Source organism: Dendrobates tinctorius, unplaced genomic scaffold (genome assembly GCF_039654945.1).
Source record: "Dendrobates tinctorius isolate UK_male_01 unplaced genomic scaffold, ASM3965494v1 ptg000111l, whole genome shotgun sequence".
NCBI classification, from domain to species: Eukaryota; Metazoa; Chordata; class Amphibia; order Anura; family Dendrobatidae; genus Dendrobates; species Dendrobates tinctorius.
In genome coordinates this window covers 24,567,459-24,582,422 of record NW_027361779.1, presented here as the reverse complement: position 1 = coordinate 24,582,422, position 14,964 = coordinate 24,567,459, and the positions used below count along the sequence as shown (strand labels likewise).

Here is a 14,964-nt window from a genome sequence, read left to right as displayed (position 1 = left end):
TTGCCCTCGGCAGTGATGACAGCGCAGTCAGCAGCTGATCACCAAGGACAGCAACTAAAAGCAACAGTGCCGCGCAGTCGGCACACCATTACCACACAAATCATGAAGAAGCGTCCGAGCCACTGGAGGAGCGGAGGAGTCACCAGGTGTCACTTGCTTTTGTTACTTAACCCCTTCACCCCCAAGGGTGGTTTGCACGTTCATGACCGGGCCAATTTTTACAATTCTGACCACTGTACCTTTATGAGGTCATAACTCTGGAACGCTTCCATGGATCCCGGTGATTCTGACATTGTTTTCTCGTGACATATTGTACTTCATGTTAGTGGTAAAATTTCATTCAAATAACTTGCATTTATTTGTGAGAAAAACGGAAATTTGGCGAAAATTTTGAAAATTTCGCAATTTTACAACTTTGAATTTTTTTGCCCTTAAATCACAGAGATACGGCACACAAAAAACTTGATAACTAACATTTCCCACATGTTCACTTTACATCAGCACAATTTTGGAACCAAAATTTTTTTTTGTTAGGAAGTTATAAGGGTTAAAAGTTGACCAGCGATTTCTCATTTTTACAACACCATTTTATTTTTAGGACCACATCACATTTGAAGCCACTTTGAGGGGTCTATATGATAGAAAATACCCAAAAGTGACACCATTCTAAAAACTGCACCCCTTAAGGTGCTCAAAACCACATTCAAGAAGTTTATTAACCCTTTAAGTGCGTCACAGGAATTTTTTTGAATATTTAAAAAAAAATGAACATTAACTTTTTTTCATAAAAAAAATACTTCAGGTTCATTTTTTTTTATTTTACCAAGGGTAACAGGAGAAATTGAACTGCAAAAGTTATTGTGCAATTTGTCCTGAGTACGAAGATACCTGATATGTGGGGGGAACGACTGTTTCGGCGCATGGCAGAGCTCAGAATGGAAGGAGCGCCGTTTGACTTTTTCAATGCAAAATTGGCTGGAATTCAGATTGGACGCCATGTCACGTTTGGAGAGTCCCTGATGTACCTAAACAGTGGAAACCCCCTACATGTGACCCCATTTTGGAAACTAGACCCCCCAAGGAACTTATCTAGATATGTGGTGAGAACTTTGAACCCACAAGGGCTTTACAGAAGTTTATAACGTACAGCGGTACAATTAAAAAATCATAATTTTCCACAAAAATTATCTTTTCACCCCAATTTTTATTTTCCCAAGGGTAACAGGACCCTAAAAGTTATTGTGCAATTTGTCCTGAGTACGCTGATACCCCATACATGGGAGAAAACTACTGTATGGGCACACGTCGGGGCTCGGAAGGGAAGTAGTGACGTTTTGGAATGCAGACTTTGATGGAATGGTCTGCGGGTGTCATGTTGCCTTTGGAGAGCCCCTAATGTACCTAAACAGTGGAAACCCCCCACAAATGACACCATTTTGTAAAATAGACCCCCCAAGGAACTTATCTAGATGTTTGGTGAGCACTTTGAACCCCCCAGTGTTTCACAGAAGTTTACAACGCCCGGGCGTGAAAATAAAAAATTCTTATTTTTTCCACAAACATGATCTTTTAGTCACCATTTTTTTATTTTCCCAAGGGTACCAGGAGAAATTGGACCCCAAAAGTTGTTGTCCAATTTGTCCTGAGTATGCTGATACCCCATATGTGGGAGAAAACTACTGTATGGGCACACGTCGGGGCTCGGAAGGGAAGTAATGACGTTTTGGAATGCAGACTTTGATGGAATGGTCTGCGGGTGTCATGTTGCCTTTGGAGAGCCCCTAATGTACCTAAACAGTGGAAACCCCCCACAAATGACACCATTTTGTAAACTAGACCCCCCAAGGAACTTATCTAGATGTGTGGTGAGCACTTTGAACCCCCAAGGGCTTCACAGAAGTTTATAATGCCAGGGCATGAAAATAAAAAAATCGTATTTTTTCCACAAACATGATCAATTAGTCCCCAATTTTTTTATTTTCCCAAGGGTAACAGGAGAAATTGAACCCCAAAAGTTGTTGTCCAATTTGTCCTGAGTACGCTGACACCCCATATGTGGGATAAAACTACTGTATGGACACACGTCAGGGCTCGGAAGGGAAGTAGTGACGTTTTGGAATGCAGACTTTGATGGAATGGTCTGCGGGTGTCATGTTGCCTTTGGAGAGCCCCTAATGTACCTAAACAGTGGAAACCCCCACAAGTGACCCCATTTTGGAAACGAGACCCCCTAAGGAACTTATCTAGATGTGTGGTGAGCACTTTGAACCCCCAAGGGCTTCACAGAAGTTTATAATGCCCAGGCATGAAAATAAAAAAATCGTATTTTTTTCCACAAACATGATCAATTAGTCCCCAATTTTTTCATTTTCCCAAGGGTAACAGGAGAAATTGGACCCCCAAAAGTTGTTGTCCAATTTGTCCTGAGTACGCTGACACCCCATATGTGGGAGAAAACTACTGTATGGACACACGTCGGGGCTCGGAAGGGAAGCAGTGACGTTTTGGAATGCAGACTTTGATGGAATGGTCTGCGAGTGACATGTGCGTTTGGAGAGCCCCTGATGTACCTAAACTATTGAAACTCCCCACAAGTGACCCCATTTTGGACACTAGACCTCCCACGGAACTTATCTAGATGTGTGGTGAGCACTTTGAACCCCCAAGTGCTTCACAGAAGTTTATAACACTCGGACGTGAAAATAAAAAAATCATTTTTTTCCACAAAAATGATATTTTTGCCCCCAATTTTTTATTTTCCTAAGGGTAACAGGAGAAATTGGACCCCAAAAATTGTTTTGCAATTTGTCCTGAGTAGGCTGATACCCTACATGTGGGGGTAAAACACTGTTTGGGCGCATGGCAGAGCTTGGAAGGGAAGGAGCAACATTTGACTTTTTCAACTCAGAATTGGCTGGAATTGAGATCAGACGCCATGTTGCATTTGGAGAGCCCCTGATGTGCCCAAACAGTGGAAACCCCCAATTCTAACTCCAACCTGAACCCCAACACGCCCCTAACCCTAACCTAACCCTAGCCCTAACCCTACCCCAACACACCCCTAGCCCTAACTCTAACCCTAACCCTAATGGAAAAATGGAAATAAATACTTTTTTTATTTTATTATTTTTCCCTAACTAAGGGGGTGATAACGGGGGGTTTGATTTACTATTTATGGCGGTTTTTATGTTTGGCGGCTGTCGCACGCTAAAAGACGCTTTTTATTGTAAAAATAGTTTTTGCATCACCACATATTGAGAGCTATAATTTTTGCGTATTTTGACCCACCGAGTCATGTGAGGTCTTATTTTTTGCGGGACGAGTTGACGTTTTTATTGGTACCATTTTCGGGCACGTGGAATTTTTTGATCGCTTTTTATTCCGATTTTTGGGACGCAGAATGAACAAAAACCAGCGTTTCATGAATTTCTTTTGGGGGGGTGCGTTTACACCGTTCCGCGTGCGGTAAAATTGATAAAGCGTTTTTATTCTTTGGGTCAGTACGGTTACAGCGATACCTCATTTAGGTCGTTTTTTTATGTTTTTGTCGGTTTTATGCAATGAAAACTATTTTATATAAAAAATAATTATTTTTGCATCGCTTTATTCAGCGAGCTATAACTTTTTTATTTTTTCGCTGATGATGCTGTGTGGCGGCTCGTTTTTTGCGGGACAAGATGACGTTTTCAGCGGTACCATGGATATTTATATGCGTCTTTTTGATCGCGCGTTATTACACTTTTTGTTTGGCGGTATGATAATAAATCATTATTTTTTGCTTTGTTTTTTATTTTTATTTTTTAAGGGGTTCGCTAAAGGGGTTAACTAATGGGACAGTTTTATAGGGCGGGTCGTTACGGACGCGGCGATACCTAATATGTGTACTTTTATTGTTGTTTTTTTTTTTATTATTTCCAAAAAATGGATTTATTGGGGGAATATTTTTTTTTTTTTCTAATATATTTGGCGATTTTTTTTTTAATTATTTTTACACTTTTTTTTATTTTTTTTTTTACTTTATTAAATAGTCCCAGGTGGGACATCACTGTCCTGTGACAGATCGCTGATCTGTCACATCACAGATCACTGTGACAGATCAGCAATCTGACACAGGCACTGCAGAAGGCTTCCTCATGCCTGCGCTTTGCAGGCACTGAGGAAGCCAGCTTCCTCAGGCCCCCGTCGCCATCTTGGATTCGGGGGCCTGGAGGAAAGGAGCCCCCCGCAGCAGCGCTGCACATTGCGCTGCCGTGGGGGGCTCAGGGAAGCACGGAGGGAGCCCCCTCCCTGCCAATGCTTCCCTTTAACCCCCGGTACACCGCGATCGTGTTTGATCGCGGTGTGCAAGGGGTTAACGTGTCGGGGGCGGTCCGTGACCGCCCCTGACACATTGTGCCGGGTGTCAGCTGTGATAATCAGCTGACACCCGGCCGCGATCAGTGGCGCTCACCACGTGGGCGCCGCTGATCGCGGTAGACGTACTATCCCGTCCACGGTCATACGGGCCCGGGAACCGTGGACGGGATAGTACGTCGGATGTCAGGAAGGGGTTAAAGAGTAACCACTGTATTAATTTTTACTTCACATGTGAACATATGCAACTCTGTAAGATATCTTATCAGAGAAATCTGCTTCTTTCTCTCCCAGAATTGATCAGTCATTATCAAGCTTTACTTCTGAGGTAAAATCTATATTCAGTGAAGATAGATGTCCCCCATTACGGAGATAAGAGATGGCGGCTGCTGAGGATGAGAATATATCTAGATGGGGGAGCTCTAGCTCCTTCCTCCTCCACAATAGATGCCACTGATTCTAAGACTGTTTTTTTTGTGACATATTGTACTTCATAATAGTAAAATTTGTTCAATATGACTTGCGTCTTTAAATCAGAGCTATGTCACACAAAATGGATAGTAAATAACATTTCCCACACGTCTACTTTACATCGGTACAATTTTCGAACCATTTTTTTTTGTTAGGAAGTTATAAGGGTTAAAAGTTGACCAGCGATTTCTCATTTTCACAACAAAATTTACAAAACCATTTTTTTTTAGGGACCACATCACATTTGAAGTGAATATGTCAGAAAGTACCCAAAAGTGACACCCTTCTAAAAACTGCCCCCCTCAAGGTGCGCAAAACCACATTCAAGAAGTTTATTAACCCTTCAGGTGCTTCACGAGAACTAAAGCAATGTGGAAGGAAAAAATGAACATTTTACTTTTTTCACAAAAATTTCACTTAACACCCAAACTTTTTTTTCTCAAGGGTAACAGTAGAAAATGGACCCAAAAAATGTGTTGTGCAATTTATCCTGAGTACTCTAAGGCTACTTTCACATTTCCGTTTTGAAGCATCAGGCGCGATGCGGCGAAAAATGGAAAAACCGGATCCGGCGCCTGCTGCCACCAGATCCGGCTTTTTTCCCATAGTCTTACATTATCGCCGCATTGTGCCTGATGGCCATGCGACGTGTCCGGCTTTAGCCGGAAACAGCAAAAAAAGCCTGTCCGGCGTCTGCAAAAAAACGTTCCATGCAACGTTTTTTGACAGCGCCGGACAGCTTTTTTGCAGAGCGCATGCGCGAAGACTCTCTTTCCCTCTCTGTCTCCTGCACCGTATCCGGCAAAAACAGATGATCCGGCGGGCTGCGGCTCCTACCGGATCAGGTTTGACAACTTTTCGCTGCAGCCCGCCGGATTTAAAATCCGGAAATGTGAAAGTAGCCTAATACCTTATTTGTGAGGGAAATGTAATGTTTGGGCGCATGGCAAGGCACAGAAGGGAGGGAGCATCGCTTGACTTTTTGAATTGTAAAATTTGCTGGAATAATTAGTGGACACCCTCTTGCGTTTGGAGAGCCACTGATGTGCCTAAACAGTAGAAACCCCCAACAAATGACCCCTTGAGGAAACCACACCCCTCGAGGATTTTATATAGTGAGAATTTTGAATCCACAGGTACGTCACAGAATTTGATAATATTAGGTTGTCATATTAAATACGTCGCCATTAGCTTTGTGCATAAGTGCTCACTATTCCAGTTTGCATCGGGTGTTCGTGTATTTATTTATTTTACTCATTTATATAGCGCCATTAATTCCACAGCACTTTCCACACATTATCATCACTGTCCCCAATGGGGCTAACAATCTAGAATCCTTATCAGTATGTCTTTGGAATGTGGGAGGAAACCAGAGAACGCGGAGGAAACCCACGCAAACACGGGGAGAACATACAAACTCCTTGCAGATGTTGTCCTTTGTAGGATTTGAACCCAGGACTCCAGCACTGCAAGGCAGCAGTACAAACCACTGAGTCACCGTGATGCCCGCTGGTATACACTGAATATCAGAGATGCTTAAGTGACATGCTCAAATCCCTGCCTCGCATGTTTTGCGGCTGTTTGACACTCAAAAGAAAAAAAATGCAGGGATCCACGATACTCTGTGCATATCCGAGCACCCAATGCAAACTCCAATATGGAGCACTTACACTCAACACTAGCCGTCATATCGTTTGATTTTTTGCTTAAACTTTTGGAAAAAAACTTAATTCTAATCTCAACTGCAAAGAATGGAAAAAATAAAAAATAATCTATTTTATATCTAACTAAGGGTGATTTGATTTACTATTTTTTTAATTTTGGTCACTGTGATAGTCTATCACAGTGATCCAAAGGAACCAATAGGAAAAATGTCCTATTGATGCCGGGTACCGGCCGGCAGATTTCGGTGGGCGCACATCTTTTTCCAGGAAGATGATGCCAGGCCAGATCAGGAGGGCCCAAGCATGGCGGAGGTACCGGAGTTATTACTTCTCTCTCCTTAAGGTACTGTCACACTTAGCGATGTACCAGCGATCCCGACCAGCGATATGACGCGGTCAGGATCGCTGGTACATCGCTAAGTAGTCGCTAGTGAGCTGCCACATAGGCAGATCTCACTAGCGACATCGCTGGGGACGGGGATCGCTACTTACCTGTCACACCAGGCGATCCTGCGTCCTCCCGCCCGGCTCCACGCGTTGCTCGTCTTCACAGAAGGAAGCGCCACAGGAAGCTGACGACGAGAAACAGTCCTGAACGTTCTCGCGCGATCAGCGATAACCAGCGGGGGAGCCGGTCGTAGGTAAGTATCTCACACAGCGATATCGCTAGCAATATCGCTATAACGTCACTAGTTATAGCGATATTGCTAGCGATATCTCTTAGTGTGACAGGCCCTTTAGACATGTATATCATCTCAGAAGAAAGAGAAATCATTGAAACAGCGGGCACACTTTTTTTTTTTGATCGGGCACGGAAAATCCGGCCCCAATCATGTTCTCCAGGGTCTCAGCTACCCCCAAGTAGCCAAGATCCGAAAATTTTCCCACTCTGGGGGCGCAACAGCCTTATTCCCCATCGCCGTTTTAAAATGGTGATGGGGAATACAGTGCCTACAAGTAGTATTCAACCCCCTGCAGATTTAGCAGGTTTACACATTCGGAATTAACTTGGCATTGTGACATTTGGACTGTAGATCAGCCTGGAAGTGTGAAATGCACTGCAGCAAAAAAGAATGTTATTTCTTTGTTTAATTTTTTTTTAAATTGTGAAAAGTTTATTCAGAGGGTCATTTATTATTCAACCCCTCAAACCACCAGAATTCTGTTTGGTTCCCCTAAAGCATTAAGAAGTATTTCAGGCACAAAGAACAATGAGCTTCACATGTTTGGATTAATTATCTCTTTTTCCAGCCTTTTCTGACTATTTAAGACCCTCCCCAAACTTGTGAACAGCACTCATAAATGGTCAACATGGGAAAGACAAAGGAGCATTCCAAGGCCATCAGAGACAAGATCGTGGAGGGTCACAAGGCTGGCAAGGGGTACAAAACCCTTTCCAAGGAGTTGGGCCTACCTGTCTCCACTGTTGGGAGCATCATCCGGAAGTGGAAGGCTTATGGCACTACTGTTAGCCTTCCACGGCCTGGACAGCCTTTGAAAGTTTCCTCCCGTGCCGAGGCCAGGCTTGTCCGAAGAGTCAAGGCTAACCCAAGGACAACAAGGAAGGAGCTCCGGGAAGATCTCATGGCAGTGGGGACATTGGTTTCAGTCAATACCATAAGTAACGTACTCCACCGCAATGGTCTCCGTTCCAGACGAGCTCGTAAGGTACCTTTACTTTCAAAGCGTCATGTCAAGGCTCGTCTACAGTTTGCTCATGATCACTTGGAGGACTCTGAGACAGACTGGTTCAAGGTTCTCTGGTCTGATGAGACCAAGATCGAGATCTTTGGTGCCAACCACACACGTGACGTTTGGAGACTGGATGGCACTGCATACGACCCCAAGAATACCATCCCTACAGTCAAGCATGGTGGTGGCAGCATCATGCTGTGGGGCTGTTTCTCAGCCAAGGGGCCTGGCCATCTGGTCCGCATCCATGGGAAGATGGATAGCACGGCCTACCTGGAGATTTTGGCCAAGAACCTCCGCTCCTCCATCAAGGATCTTAAGATGGGTCGTCATTTCATCTTCCAACAAGACAACGACCCAAAGCACACAGCCAAGAAAACCAAGGCCTGGTTCAAGAGGCAAAAAATCAAGGTGTTGGAGTGGCCTAGTCAGTCTCCTGACCTTAACCCAATTGAAAACTTGTGGAAGGAGCTCAAGATTAAAGTCCACATGAGACACCCAAAGAACCTAGATAACTTGGAGAAGATCTGCATGGAGGAGTGGGCCAAGATAACTCCAGAGACCTGTGCCGGCCTGATCAGGTCTTATAAAAGACGATTATTAGCTGTAATTGCAAACAAGGGTTATTCCACAAAATATTAAACCTAGGGGTTGAATAATAATTGACCCACACTTGTATGTTTAAAATTTATTAAAATTTAACTGAGCAACATAACTTTTTGGTTTGTAAGATTTATGCATCTGTTAATAAATCCTGCTCTTGTGTGAAGTTTGAAGGCTCTAACTTATTTGCATCTTATCAAACCTGCTAAATCTGCAGGGGGTTGAATACTACTTGTAGGCACTGTAAGTACGCTTAGCGGCTACAGCTTTTAATGCGTAAATATCCTATGACTGCAATTAACGATAAACACTTAATGATCTGTAAAAGATTGTTGAGTGCACATAAGATCCCAATGTTCTCGGCAGCGTGAGTTCAGTTTACACAGGACAATGTGCCAGAGAATGAGGACCTTTTGTGCAGCACAAAGTATAATTTCACTGGATGAACAAGTATCCTGCCAATTTACACTGCATGAATATCTTGAATTAAGCATTCCTAGTCAGGCTCGTTCACAATAATCATTCAGAGTAAATGCAGAATAAGCCCTCCGGAAGAGCTGTGCATTGATGCTTTAAGAAGAATGGTGGTCCAAGGCTCGAGGTGATGTCTCGTAACCAGGGCTGTGGAGTCGGTAAGCCAAACCTGCGACGCCGACTCCTCAATTTCCCTTACACCGACTCCGACTCCAACTCCACGACTCCGACTCCCACACATATTGCTTATATTTAAGTGAAAAATTTATTGTAGTACAATGTGAACCTCAGACATTTAATCATTTTTATGATCCAATAATCAAGATATTTAGATAGAACAGAATATATATTGGTGTACTACCCGGTTTTCATTCTTTTTGGTACAGATACGATATGGATAGACAGATATGGATAAATGGATAGATAGAGAAGATTTCTAATCTGCTTTTGCTATTGAGTAACATTATCTATGAGCTCAAAAACCTTTCAGGTGATGCAGTTTTTTAAAAAGATGATCAACTTTTGCAGCTGAAAAACGTATCCTCAAAAAACACAGGAAAAACGCTGTGTGTGAATGTAGCCTTAGATCAGGAATATAACAGCCATTTATAGGACATTTCATAACTTTCCCAAACTCCTATGAAAAAATATTCAGCACATCCTGCATTGAATTACTGTACCCAATTTATTATATATTTTAGGAGTCGGAGTCGGTCCATTTTATACCGACTCCAACTCCGACTCCACCAAAATGAGCACCGACTCCGACTCCACGACTCCGACTCCACAGCCCTGCTCGTAACGCCCCTTTTCATGTAAAATAAGCTCTGGAGGCAGATTCTCAGGGAAATCTATGTCCAGCTCATAGATCTAAACAGCTCATTTACATATAAGAAAAACATGGATCTCTCTGCAATAAGGCATCGCAGATATCAAAGAATCATTTTATTCCGCTTCCTATGACCTGTGTGCCTATACAGTTGTGCTAAAAAGTTTACATACCCCGGCAGAATTTTTGCTTTCTTGGCCTTTTTTCAAAGAATATAAATGATATCACCAAACCTTTTTCTCCACTCCACTGTGTGTAGGCTACTGTGCACAATCCTGCTGACAGGTTCCCTTAAGTATATAGCGAGGACTTGTGTAAATAGCATATAGTAAGGTGCTGTGTATATTTATAGTGTAGATACAGTATAAGTATATAATATAGTGCTGTGTGTATTAGATGGTTTGGACTCTATACTATATATACACAGGCACATCTCTACACTATATAATATGCACACTGCTCCATACGAGTCCTTATAAACACAGTGTATATTGTGGAGCTCTGTATATGGTGTGGACTTCCCACTTAAAAATACATACACAGGTGCAGCGCCCACTAAATAACTATATCACAGCTCCACAGGACATATTACAATATAGTCCACTTATTTGACTAGTACACACACACATAGTAAATAGTGTAGAGCCACTACACAACCACACACACACTCTGCGCAGTACTACTTCTCCTGTATATTGAGTGTAATTCTCAGGATTTGTATAAAGGCCACGTTCACACACTCAGTATTTGGTCAGGATTTCAAATCAGTTTTTGTAGCCAAAACCAGGAGTGGAACAATCAGAGGAAAAGTATAATAGAAACACGTCACCACTTCTGGATTTATCACCCACTCCTGGTTTTGGTTTACAAACACTGATGTAAAATAATGAACACATGAACAGGGCCTTATTCTGTACACTAGAAATAGGCCCGATGCTATCGCATTGGCAGTGCGGCGCTACTGCCCACGCAGGCGCAGTAACAGCCACGTCATTACCGCGCATGCGCGGGTGGAGTGGGTAAAGCGTGCAGTTGTGGCTGTTACTGTGCCTGCGTGGGAATAGTGGAGACGTGTATGTCACTTGTGCAGGCGCCGTTCGTGGCCTGCGGCCGGAAGTCTAACTGGCAATTTTATTTATAGATACACATTTCTCCTGTCTTGTTGTCAGAGAGGCTTCATTGCACTTCTGGATTGTCATTATTGTTTTTTTATATTCCTATGGCCAAACAAAAATAAATTTTTGGGAACACCTGTTTAAATGGGTTACCCCAAGTAATCCCCTCTCCTCGGGATAATCTCGAGAACAGGAGCTCTGAAGAGCACCATGTGAATAGAGCTGTGGTTGATCCAGCACCATTCACTTGTAATAACTCATTTAAAGCACTACTCCAATATCTTTTTTTTATTATACGGCTGGAGTCATACATTAAATGCGAGTCCACTGCCCCGTCTCATACTCACCTTCCGCTGCTTTCATTGGTCTCCAGCATTTCTCCGGTTTGTCTCCTGTGAAAAGTGACCTGCGCGCAGCTCTAGTGTTTCATGGCGCGGCACGGAAGTCACTTTTCAGTTCAAGTCTAAGACAGCCTCGTCCTGGCCTCTCATAACCTTGTATTGAGTGCTTGTGATGTAACTTCTGGCTTCCGGCGGTCAGAAGCTGCACTTACAAAATGGCACAGGGGGACTGGAGCAGTGCTGAAAAGAGGGGAAGACGCCAGAGGGTGAGAATATCACTGGGGTTAGGGGGCTTGCACATGAAGTGCCACTCCAGATCGGGGGTGGGCCATGTTATAGTATGTGGGCTGGTGGGATCTGTGTCGCAGGGCTGCTTTTTTGTCCCAGTCCGACCCCGCTTTCCAGCGGTGAGAACACTTCAGCGGTAGCTTGGCAATAGTAGTACAATACCAGGCTGCCGACATGTTTTCTTATCACTGCTGCAGGGGTTCCCAGACCTCCTGTCAACGCTATAAGTGAGAGGGAGACATTGTAGGTCAGCACACAGAGCCGGGCTACAATAAGATGGTGCCTGACTCCACCGACAGCCGTGAAACAGGCAGTCATGGTGAAAGAGATGGGGTGGGCAGCACAGTGGCTCAATGGTTAGCAGTGCTTTGGTCCCGGGGTCAATTCCCACCAAGGACAACATCTACAAGGAGTTAGTTCTGTTTGTGTGGGTTTCCTCCTCCCACATGCCAAAGACATACTGATCGGGATATCAGATTGTGAGCCCCAATGAGGCCAGCTATTATAAAGTCTGTACAATGCTGCAGAATGTGATAATTCAGTCTCTCCTATGGCTGCCATATTTCTAGTGTGTAAATGTCGTACTGACACTCACACACCAGTAAATGGAAACGGCAGCCCCCAGAGGCTGAAAAAAATGTCATTATATTATGATTTAAAAATAATTGTTTATTCAATTTAACTGTGATACATTCCATTTAAAGGACTTCTCTGGGAATATATCGCGAGTAGTAGGTCATCAATACCAGATCGATGGTAGTCTGATAATCAACATTCCCGCCGGTCAGCTTTCAACTCCAGCCAGAAGTAAACTGTGAAAGGAGCTGCACAATGCATAGCAGCTGCTGCAGTGGCCCCTACACACCGATGGGGGCTGTGCCGAGAGCAGGGGGTCCCGGGTCACCACCGATCTCTAATCCTAAGGCTTTGTGCATAGAGCCACGTTACCGATATCTCCCCATACTAATAGGGCACATCAGCATCTCCGGGGTCATACACGGAAACAACACAAACTTTCTGGACAGGGGGAAGTTTTATTTCCATGAACTGAACGTGAGCTCTTTATATATTCACCCCCTAGATAGCGGGCAGGAGAGCAGCCCCGTGCAGGATGCCCTATGCACAGAGCGCCCGCTCCCCGGCACATGTGCTTCCTTTCTCCCCGCTAGGACAATGGCAGCCCGCAGCAGCAGCGCCGCTCTGGGCGCGGATTGGCCCAGGCTGCCCATTATTGGGTGCGCTCTCACCTGCTTGGCGAACAACTGGCTGAGCTCTCCGCCGCTTCTCTGAGCGATAGCGCTGAGCCCCGAGAGGCTGAGCTGGAAGTGCTCCATGCCGGGGACACGGCTGACCGGAACAGGCCGAAAAGCGGCCGTGTGTGCACAACAAACACCAGCACGGCTCCACACGTGGGGAAGACACCAGCACAACGGAGCACTTCCGGGAGCGCCGGCACGTCATCACCGGCGCGACACCTCCCAGCAGCTGGCGCAGCGGCGGGAGAAAGGCTGGAGGAGACCTCCATGGTGTCGCCGGACACTGCCATCGGTTGTGTGGCCACTGTGCACCGTGTGTAACGCCTGCAGGCCGGACACGGTTCACAGTGGCCACGCAGCCGATGGCAGTGTCCGGTCTGCAGACATTACACACGGTGCACAGTGGCCACGCAGCCTCGGGCAGTGTCCGTTCTGCAGACATTACACACGGTGCACAGTGGCCACACAGCCTCGGGCAGTGTCCGTTCTGCAGACATTACACACGGTGCACAGTGGCCACACAGCCTCGGGCAGTGTCCGTTCTGCAGGCGTTATACACGGTGCACGTTGGCCACACAACCGATGGCAGTGTCCGGTCTGCAGGCATTACACACGGTGCACGTTGGCCACACAACCGATGGCAGTGTCCGGTCTGCAGGCATTACACACGGTGCACAGTGGCCACACAACCGATGGCAGTGTCCGGTCTGCAGGCATTACACACGGTGCACAGTGGCCACACAACCGATGGCAGTGTCCGGTCTGCAGGCATTACACACGGTGCACAGTGGCCACGCAGCCTCTGGCAGTGTCCGGTCTGCAGGCATTACACACGGTGCACAGTGGCCACGCAGCCTCTGGCAGTGTCCGGTCTGCAGGCATTACACACGGTGCACAGTGGCCACGCAGCCTCTGGCAGTGTCCGGTCTGCAGACATTACACACGGTGCACAGTGGCCACGCAGCCTCTTGCAGTGTCCGGTCTGCAGATGTTACACATGGGGCACAGTGGCCACGCAGCCTCTTGCAGTGTCCGGTCTGCAGACATTACACACGGTGCACAGTGGCCACGCAGCCTCTGGCAGTGTCCGGTCTGCAGACATTACACACGGTGCACAGTGGCCACGCAGCCTCTGGCAGTGTCCGGTCTGCAGACATTACACACGGTGCACAGTGGCCACACAGCCTCGGGCAGTGTCCGTTCTGCAGACATTACACACGGTGCACAGTGGCCACACAGCCTCGGGCAGTGTCCGTTCTGCAGGCGTTATACACGGTGCACGTTGGCCACACAACCGATGGCAGTGTCCGGTCTGCAGGCATTACACACGGTGCACAGTGGCCACACAACCGATGGCAGTGTCCGGTCTGCAGGCATTACACACGGTGCACAGTGGCCACACAACCGATGGCAGTGTCCGGTCTGCAGGCATTACACACGGTGCACAGTGGCCACACAACCGATGGCAGTGTCCGGTCTGCAGGCATTACACACGGTGCACAGTGGCCACACAACCGATGGCAGTGTCCGGTCTGCAGGCATTACACACGGTGCACAGTGGCCACACAACCGATGGCAGTGTCCGGTCTGCAGGCATTACACACGGTGCACAGTGGCCACACAACCGATGGCAGTGTCCGGTCTGCAGGCATTACACACGGTGCACAGTGGCCACACAACCGATGGCAGTGTCCGGTCTGCAGGCATTACACACGGTGCACAGTGGCCACACAACCGATGGCAGTGTCCGGTCTGCAGGCATTACACACGGTGCACAGTGGCCACGCAACCGATGGCAGTGTCCGGTCTGCAGGCATTACACACGGTGCACAGTGGCCACGCAGCCTCTGGCAGTGTCCGGTCTGCAGGCATTACACA

The 14,964-nt window shown here is 46.2% G+C and overlaps 1 protein-coding gene across 2 annotated transcripts in view; it reads right to left on the bottom strand.

Moving 5' to 3' along the window:
- Positions 1-13,262, bottom strand: part of MDN1 (midasin AAA ATPase 1) — a 476,296-nt gene extending 463,034 nt beyond the window's left edge. For both annotated transcript variants that reach the window (XM_073589565.1, XM_073589566.1), the window contains exon 1: positions 13,078-13,262. In XM_073589565.1, the coding sequence (XP_073445666.1) occupies positions 13,078-13,164 (87 nt within the window). In that variant the 5' untranslated portion in view covers positions 13,165-13,262. The remainder of the gene's footprint in view (positions 1-13,077) is intronic.
- Positions 13,263-14,964: the final 1,702 nt, after the last annotated feature.